The sequence below is a fragment of the Primulina eburnea genome, chromosome 1, assembly GCF_022965805.1.
Source record: "Primulina eburnea isolate SZY01 chromosome 1, ASM2296580v1, whole genome shotgun sequence".
Classification (NCBI taxonomy): Eukaryota; Viridiplantae; Streptophyta; class Magnoliopsida; order Lamiales; family Gesneriaceae; genus Primulina; species Primulina eburnea.
In genome coordinates, this window is record NC_133101.1 from 53,974,213 (window position 1) to 53,984,565 (window position 10,353).

The following is a 10,353-nucleotide window of genomic DNA, read 5'->3' on the forward strand; positions in this document are numbered from 1 at the left end:
CTCAAGAGAAAAATTGATTTCTCCTATGTGATTCTGTGAAAATTGTCATTGTTTTCTTTACCATGAAGTGATGAATGATAGAAAATTCGTCATATTTTAATATTGAAACTTAAATTTTACTGAACTAATTTAAAATTTGTCATTCAAGAAAGACCACTCTTTTGCTTGCTTCACCTATGAACTTCCGTTATGTTCGGTTTGGTTACAATTTATTTACTTCAATCACACAAATGAGATGGAAAATTTGTAACAAGAAAAACCAGAAAACTGGAATTCATGAACAAGGTAATGTATTCTAAAAAAAAATTTCATGACTATAATTCAACAGGAAGGACAGCATTTCTTGATATGCTTCCATGTCCAAAAGAAAAAATGGATCTTTGGCTTCTGCTGCTGCTTTCTTCACCGGTTCTAGCATGTCTAAGATTCCTATTATGCACTAAAATCTCTTGAACTGATATATATACATGGCGATCCACAGCAGAATCCATTGAAAAGGATCTTCGGATGGGCTGAACCGAAAACTGATTATCTTCGTGTCTTACATCAATCCCTTCGTCTCCCATGCTCAAAACTTTCGATTTCTGAAACTTTCTTGAGGAATGACTTAAAGATTGCACCAAGAATCTGTTCGAATCACCTCTAATTGTTTCTTGCTGTCTACTGGATAAACTCCCTGTTCCATCTTCCCTCGCTACGAAGTCTTCATACCCTCCAATATTTCTGCCACCAACTGGTTCCGAATCTTGAGGTGATGAATTTGGTGCGATTATTTTCTCGATCCGACACCCGTTCCTGTCCGAAATGGTTGATCTGCACAAAGGGCAGTTGGAGTTCTTTTGCAGCCACACATCAATACAATCTGAATGGAAGGCATGAGCACACTTGGGAAGAACTCTCAACAAGTCATTTTCTTGGAACTCATTCAAACAGACCACACATTTCAAAAATCTGCTGCTACTGTTGCAGATTTCTGCTGATTCACTCTCTCTATACTGGAAGGTTGGAATTTCTCGAATCAGAAACTCATCGAGCCCTCGGTTTTGCCACGGCGGTGATCGGAATGACACGGAACCTTCAACATCCAACCGTTCCCGCGGCCGGAAGGTAAAATGCATCAACGGGTCGATTTGCTGCCATCTGAAGTAGCCTTTGATGACAAAAACGTAGTAGCTGAGGAGCAAAAAAACTGTGGCTGCAATGCATAATACTGCAATGGCAAGAAATGTGAAACTATTATTGGCAGACGCCGGTGGACAAGGAGCTAGAGATTCAGATGTGAAACTGAGATTTGGTGCAGCCTCCATTGAATAGAATAGAACAGTGAATTCTGAGTTTGAATGACGAAGTTTTGCTGATGAAATTTGAAGAATGAGTTTGGTTTTATTTGGAAACTGGAAGTCAAACCGGTGAAAAGTTTGTAGCATGTCTGACCGTTAAGAATTGGTCGTGGACATGTCTGAAGGACAATTTTAATGCACAATTTCCTTACTTGGGAGAATTTTTATGTCATTTTAGAATTCAATGGAAACGAATAGCCTTTTCCTCGAATAATGAAATTTCCAAGAGGAAACTCTAAAAACACATTATATTATTTTCTTTTCATACTTTATATATATATATATATATATATATATATATATATATATACACACACACACTTGGTACACCTAACGTTTCTCCAAACTTTAAAAAATTATGTCCAATAATAAATAATCGTGCTGTCATGATAGGTGTCAAAATTGATGTAGTAACTCAGCGTTTGCTATGACAATGAGTTTAATTCTACATATCAAAACTTTGTTGACCAGCTTGTCACACATATTTTGTTTAGTATGGTTCATTTGACTAAGCGTAGTTAGCAGATTATTGTGCAACTTGACAATTTACTTAATATATATCAAATGATAACGATTGCGGGTTTCATTGTCATTTTAAAAAATCACGCCACTTCATTTATTTATTTTTTCCAGCAATATATATATAGGTTTAAATTTATTTTGAACCCGAATTACATGTATAAAAAAATTAATATAGAAAAGAAGTATTTGATAGATTTTCTTTTCGTTGGTAATTTATATTTAAGCCTAATAATAACTGTTTGAGTAAATTGTCGTATCAAAATGATGTGATGTCGTATTTGGTGCGGGCCAAATGACCCATACAAGCACCAGCGTGGGTGATCAAAATGCTCACCTCTGTATTTCAACTTTGCACGTTCAATGCATATATATATATATATATATATATATATATATATATATATATATATATATATATATACAAAAAAAATAAATATAAAAAATGAAGTGAACATCGTACTTTGTGACAATATATATAATATCGTTGACTTGTTTAATTAATCATGTTATTTATTTACTCAAATATAGGTCCTTGATTTAATAAATAGCTTCAGTTTATAAATATAAAATGAAAGAAATCACTTAAAAAAAGTCAAGAATTATGCAGTTGTTACGTGTACGTTTTGTAATAGGAATGCTTGCAAAGATATGCAGATGGAGATTGACATGGCCGATTACCAAACTATGCAAGTTTTATTTTAACAAAGGGATGGAATTTTACAATATAAAACCAGTGTTGAATTGTGGCCTATTGACATCGAGTCGGGGTGAATGTTTGTTGTATTTAAGTTTCGAATATGATATTTTATCACAAACTTGAGATATTAGTGTTAGATGAACTATAAATCTCCAACATATATAAACTAATATGAACTCGTCGGCTAAATAATTTTATTTACGTGTATTAATATAAACATTCCTTACTCGCCATTACAATATCAGCACTAAACTCTTATGAATTAATAATAAATAAATTGGTTCTACATAAAATATGTGCAAAACATTATAATGTGCATCCAACAGACCAGATTCAATTTAGGGAGCGATACCAACATGCTTACGAATCCTGATTTTGGAAGTGAGCCGTGATAAGGAAATTAATGAAGAAAAGGTAAGTCAAGCAAGATTGATACAAAGACTATAACAACAAATCTTTCAAAGCAAAAAAGGCAAAGAATTTTGATAAAATAATGCACCTTCTACACATGAATATTTCTCCTCGATCAAATGTTAGACACATATTTCAATTTTCATAAAAATATTAGACACCCATATGATCTACTGATATTGGAATAAAAAGAAAAACACTCTTAGTGTAACATAGACAAACCCGATATCATGTGTATATATGTTGTATTTGTAAAATAACAAACAGCAAGATTCAAATGCATTATCAACAAAGTTTTTCATGGTATTAGAGCCATAATCTTGCAAACCATAATTATAGATAAAAAATTCTTCTCTTAATAAATAAACGGAGGAACCAAATCTCATCATCCAATCTTTTCATCAAGGTGCTAGCCTTATCTCAGTTAAGCTAAGCATCACATATTACCTTATGTAGAGATCTCAGATTCTTGCTCGTAGTTTGGGTGTTCTCCACCATCTAGAGAAAGATGGGTGGAAACCTGCTGCACAATTAGAGCAAAATATTTCCCAATACAGCTTATGCAACTTGGATGACCAATGACGGTTTGATCATTTCTGCTATTCTTAGTGTTAATTGTCCCACATCGGTTGGATAAATAACCTTTGAGTGGCATATATTGGCTTGGACAATCCTCCCCCCTTGAGCTAGCTTTTGGGGTTGAGTTAGGTCCAAGTTCCAATCTTAACATGGTATCAGAGCCAGGTTTCACCGTTATGTGTTGGACTGCCTATAATTAGGTCACCCGTTCTGCCCATAATTGGGTCATTTGTAAACTCCACGCTCCAGATGTTCATTCCTGGGCGTGAGAGGGGTGTGTTAATTGTCCCACATCGGTTGGATAAATAACCTTTGAGTGGCATATATTGGCTTGGACAATCCTCCCACCTTGAGCTAGCTTTTGGGGTTGAGTTAGGTCCAAGTTCCAATCTTAACACTTAGCACTATGAGGGAAGATATGTTAGTGAAAACCTATAAACCGCAGAATCCATCACACTAAATCATTAAAAATATGACTGAAAACGTACCTGAATCCAAAATCCTGAATTCTTTTGCACGTGCTTTGATCTTCCAGATCTATGCGCTCTTTCTTGTAGAGAATCCTATAGTTTCTCTTCAGAACTATTTTTTTAATGGGAGAGAGAATAGTGAAAGTGATAACACGATATCTGGGGACCATGACCTAGATATGTAGATAATGATTATCTTTATCTTCTGATATTTCTGTTTTAGCCCATCATAAAAACAGAAATTACACTTATGTTTCTACACATTAAAGGCCCACAACCTATTAGATATATTAAAGCCAATAACCCAAAACCTTAGTTGATCACTTTATTTTGAACTTAATTTAATAGACAACCTACAACACATAATTATTCACATATAAGCCCATATAAATAAAATTGATCTAACAATCTCCCACTTGGGCTATATATGCAACCTTATAATTACGTTTGTGAAAATAACCTTATGAGCTCAAAATTGTTGTCATTCCGAAATGTATCTATAACCAATCCGATCCATCAATCACATCAACATATGATCAAAGCAGTCTTCGCTACACTCAAGGTAACTAGACTCATCAATGGTCACATATGCCAACACAACTGAATGACATGGATCATGAAGTGGATGTGTAGCATGGAAATTTAATGCAATGTGACTGGTCCTTCTTTCAACCTTATTGAGATCAAACTTTAAACCATAATCAAAGTGTAACTTAACTTGAAATTTATTTCTGCAGAAATTAAATTTACATAACTGTAACTGAAAATGTCTACAACTGAAAATCATTTAAAATAACAAACTCCCACTAAATCTGAATTTGAATTTCCTCAATTGACATAATGCCATACTAGTAGTGTGCTCATGAAACTGTTTGGGTGGTAGTCTCTTAGTAAGCGGATCCGCAACCATGGAGTTTGTACCGATATGCTCAATAGACAACTTACCACTCTGAATTCTTTCTTTAACAACCAGGAACTTGATGTCTATATGTTTTGACTTTGCCGATGTGGGGACCCGGACGCTAATCAAGTTCTTAATCATGATTGGGACTAATTAATCAAATAAATAGGGTCTAATTTTTTTTTTTAAAATGCGGAAGGTAATGGAATCAAACTCCTATACATATCAGTATAAAAGTATAAATCTGATAAAATATACAATCATACATACTCAGGTTCAACAACTACTGTCAAGTGTTTAAACCCTATCTCTAGTCCAAGTCCGGAATCACCACTCTAATCTCGATCTGTCCTCATCTCTGTGACCCTGTACCTGTTCCACCTGTTGCCATGCACACATACAAACAAGACAACAGCCGGATAACTCCGGTGAGATATAAATATCCCAGTATAAACAATGTATTAAATGCAATCATATAAAACATATATAAAAGCATAAACAAACATCAAAACATGTATCTAGTCTGACTACATGAATCGATGACTCGTGATCTAATCTTATCTTATCTCAAATCTAGGGATCCCAATCTAATTTAGACTTTGGTATGCTGTATCGAGTGTCTGAGATAGACGTCTCTCTACATCTAAGGCTCTTCGATATACCATAAGTCTAGAGTCTTATCGGTTCTGAGAAAGACTTGGCGGTTCTGCCCTAGCTAGGCTGTCTGCCCTAGACTCGGACTCTGACTCTGTTCTAAGTCGATACATGAACATATCAATCTGATAATCTGCAAATATCAATGCAATAAAATAAAGTATGTGATTTAGAGAAACTCAAGTCAAACCTAACTTGAGTTGTGCAATCCCGAATCAACATTTATTTATACCTTTCTTGCTGTCGCTTTGATACAATCGAAGTCTCGATTCAAAATCTGACACTGTTCAATCTGGCAATGACAATATCAATATTATGTATCAATATTCTAATCAATTCAAAACATCTCTGTTTTATCAAATTCTGAGAGTATAACAGTACAATCTTGCGATACTGATAATACTATATCAGTCTATATCAATTCCAAACATTTACAATCAACCACCATAAAATCTGATATCACTTCTAGTCAATTTCCTTCTGAAATTCATTACAATTCCATATTCAGTCCGTTTCTTAATTTGACTTCGATTCTACGCTGTCTAACATGTCAAGAACATCATATATGAATTCCATTCAATTCTGACAATATCATAATTTCAAGACATGTCAAAACGTTGTAAAACTTACGTCCAGTTGTAGCCTACGTTGCTAGGAACTCAGTACCGAAGTCGGATTTAAATTCTAACGGACGGATTTCTCACAAAAGACGTAAGGATTTTCCACTTCTTTCCCAAAGCTTTTCTCGATCTCTATTCTGTCAAATATGAAGTATTATCATATATATATATATATATATATATATATATATATATATATATATATATATATATATATATATATATATATATATATATATATATACGTCCCCTGCATGGCAATGCTACGTGTCTTACATTTCACACCTTTCAGGCGGCGCTCGAACGGTGCAAATCTACCGCTCGAGCGCGGTAGGTTCTGTCCACGCTTTTCTGAATTGCACCTTTGGCGCTCGGGCGGTCAAAAACTACCGCCCGGGCGCCAACTCTTCTGCCCGCGACATATGACGCTCGGGCGGTCAAAAACTACTGCTCGGGCGCCATCATTTCTGTCCACCAATTGTGTACTTCATATGCTTGGCCCACTTTGGGTCTCGTAATAGCCCGTCTATAATTATATCAATTCAACTTCAATAATCTTTGCTTAACATGATATAAAATCTAGGGCATTACAGCCGAGCTCCTGTTGTTATTGGAATACATAACTGCTGATTTATTGTCACAATGTATTCTTAGTGGCCTTTCAATGCCATCAACAATGCGCAGTCCCGTGACAAAATTTTGTAGCCATATTCCATGATTGGATGCCTCATAACATGATAAAAACTCAGCTACCATGGTGGAAGAGGCTATAAGTGATTGTTTAGCACTCTTCCAGGAAATGACACCTCAAGCAAGGAGATAGATGTAGCCCGACGTAGATTTCATAATATCTTGGCATCCAGCAAAATCGGACCCAGTATACCCAATGATCTCAAGCTGATCCAACCTCCGATATATGAGCATGTAATATTTTGTTCTCTGTATGAACTGTAAAACCCTTGTGACTACTTGCCAATGTTCCACTCCTTGATTACTTAAATATTGTCCTAACATTCTTGTCACGTACGCAATATCTGGATGTGTACAAACCTGAGCATACATCAGACTCCCCACTGTAGATACATAGGGAATCTTCTGCATTTCTTCTTCCTCAAAATCATTCTTTGGGCATTGTTTAAGACTAAATTTGTCTCCCTTAGCCACAGAGGTATCCGTTGGTTTACAATCTTGCATCCCATAGCGCTTGAGAACTTTCTGATTAAACCAAATGGATTTCAAATCTCGACACAGAAAAAATCCATAAATTCTATCCAATTCTCAAGAAATCACTCAAATAATAATCAGAATTGCGGAAGCGGACCGAAATCCATGACTTGTAGACGATTATTGGAAATGATCTTCAATCTTGCAGTTTTCTTCCAAAACCAGAGAGTTCTGCTGATGGGAAACAAAACAATATGTCGTACTGCAAAATTGGGACCATAACCTCATTTTATAATTAAACAAATTTACCTATTTCTAATTTGGCCCCTCAACAAAGCAGAAATATCATATATGGTATCCACACAATAATATTATGACAATTAAGACATTAAGTCAATTCTTATTCTAAATTAGACCACATCAATTAATGACTTATATTATTGATGACATTAAACATTTATAATTACATTTATGGCTCTTAAAATTCTAACAATCTCCCACTGGCCATATGTGTAAACTTATGAATGTGTTAAACTTAACAAGCTCTTTTGTCATCACAACCATAATACTTGTTAAACAATCTCGTCCATTAATTATATTGACATAGGATCAATGCAGTCTTTGTTGTATCTATCACAACTGAACCAACAAGGGTCACATATATAAATACAATCAAATGACATAGATCAATCATGAATGTGTGGCATGAAAATTACATGCAAGGTGATCAATTCGTGTCAATTTTTAACTGGACATTCTTTATCAAAGTGAGATCAAAACCTTAATTTCAGTTAGACAAAGTGTAAAGAAAACAATGAACTTTATTTCTTATCAGAAAATATCCAAATACATAAGTTTGAACAACATAACAAAACATAAAATGTATAGTACAAACTCCCACTAGATCTAGACTTCATCAAACTGAATAACACCCATATGAGTAGTGTGCTCATGGAAAACAGTGGGTGGCAAACCCTTTGTAAAAGGATCTGCTATCATGGAGTTTGTGTCTATGTGTTCTATCAAAATTTATCCACTTTGTACTTTTTCTTTCACAACAAGGAACTTGATGTCGATGTGCTTCGATTTTGTCGAGCTCCTATTATTATTGGAATACAATACAACTGATCTATTGTCACAAAACAATTTCAATGGTCTTTCAACCTCTTCTAAAATACGCATGAGTGACAAAATTCTTCGATGCCTCGTAACATGCTATAAATTTAGCCGCCATGGTGGAAGAAGCTGTTAGTGCTTGTTTTGCACTTCTCCAAGAGATAGCTCCACCAGCCAATAGAAATACATAGCCTGAAGTGGATCTCATGCGATCTTGGCGTCCCGCGAAATCGGAGTCCGAATATCCCATGATCTCAAGATTATTCGCCCTCTTATATGTGAGCATATCATCACAAGTTCTCTTTAGATATCTCATTACTCTTTTGGCTGCTTTCCAGTGATCCATTCCTGGGTTGCTTAAATATCTGCCCCACACTCCAACAATGTACGCAATATATGGACGCGTACAAACTTGAGCATACATAAGACTTCCTACAGCCGAAGCATAGGGAATCTTTTGCATTTCTTCAATCTCGAGGCTTCTTTTAAGGCACTGTTTAAGACTAAATTTGTATCCTTTAGCGACCGGGGTATTAGGTCCTCTATAGAAAGGAAAAGCGCTATTCTAGATGATTACACAGTGCTACTCCAAGAACATGAGAAAAATGATGGTACGGGGGAGAATGACCCAATCAACGTTCGTCAAGCCATGCAAGATTCAAATTCTCAAAAGTGGGCCGAGGCTATGAGTGAAGAGTACAAGTCAATGCAAGACAATAAAGTTTGGGAACTTGTCCCATTACCAGAAGGTGTGAAACCCATTGGTTGTAAGTGTATTTTCAAAACCAAATGGGACTCAAAAGGTAATGTGGAGAGGTACAAAGAACGTCTTGTAGCTAAAGGCTATATACAAAAGTATGTGATTGACTTTAAAGAAACTTTCTCTCCAGTTTCATCGAAGGACTCTTTTAGGACAATCATGGCACTTGTTGCACACTTTGATATGGAACTTTATCAGATGGATGTCAAGACAGCTTTTCTCAATGGAGACATTGAGAAAACAATCTATATGGTGCAACCAGAACACTTTGTATTGGGAAATCCAAAGAATATGGTTTGCAAACTTATGAAGTCCATCTATGGATTAAAGCAAGCTTCTCGTCAATGGTACCACAAGTTTCATCAAATAATTATCTCATTTGGTTTTGAGGTAAATCTATTAGATGATTGTGTGTATCATAAGTTCAGTGGGAGTGAACATATATTCCTGGTTTTATATGTGGATGACATTTTGCTTGCCATAAATGATATAGGCATGTTGAACGATACCAAGATATTTCTCTCTAGACATTTTGAAATGAAAGATCTTGGTAACGCCTCCTTTGTACTAGGAATCCAAATACATCGAGATCGTTCTCAAGTATTCTTGGATTATCTCAAAAGAGCTATATCGATAAGGTACTTAAAAGATTTGGCATGCAAGATTGTAAGCCAGGTAATACCCCGGTTGCTAAAGGAGACAAGTTTAGTCTTAAACAGTGCCCTAAAGGAAGCCTCGAGATTCAAGAAATGCAAAAGACTCCCCATGCTTCGGTTGTAGGAAGTCTTATGTATCCTCAAGTTTGTACGCATTGTTGGAGTGTTGGGTAGATATTTAAGCAACCCAGGAATGGATCACTGGAAAACAGCCAAAAGAGTAATGAGATATCTAAAGATAACTTGTGATTATATGCTCACATATAAGAGGTCAAATAATCTTGATATCAGGGGATATTCGGACTCCGATTTCGCGGTATGCCAAGATAGCATTAGAGAGAGCTTTTTCCACCATGGCGGCTGAATTTATAGCATGTTACGAGGCATTTAATCATGCAATATGGCTGAAGAATTTTGTCACTGGGCTGCGTATTCTAGAAGAGGTTGAAAGACCATTGAAATT

General features: G+C 35.6%; 1 protein-coding gene across 1 annotated transcript; it reads right to left on the bottom strand.

Moving 5' to 3' along the window:
• Positions 1 to 297: 297 nt before the first annotated feature.
• Positions 298 to 1,470, bottom strand: LOC140812575 (RING-H2 finger protein ATL1-like). The gene has a single exon (XM_073170888.1). The coding sequence runs from the start codon at positions 1,425 to 1,427 to the stop codon at positions 315 to 317; it is 1,113 nt and encodes a 370-aa protein (XP_073026989.1). The 5' UTR covers positions 1,428 to 1,470; the 3' UTR covers positions 298 to 314.
• Between the last annotated feature and the right edge of the window lie 8,883 nt (positions 1,471 to 10,353).

Excerpts from the sequence above, each read along its gene's own strand:
- LOC140812575 (XM_073170888.1), bottom strand. The coding sequence starts at position 1,427 with ATGCTACAAACTTTTCACCGGTTTGACTTCCAGTTTCCAAATAAAACC.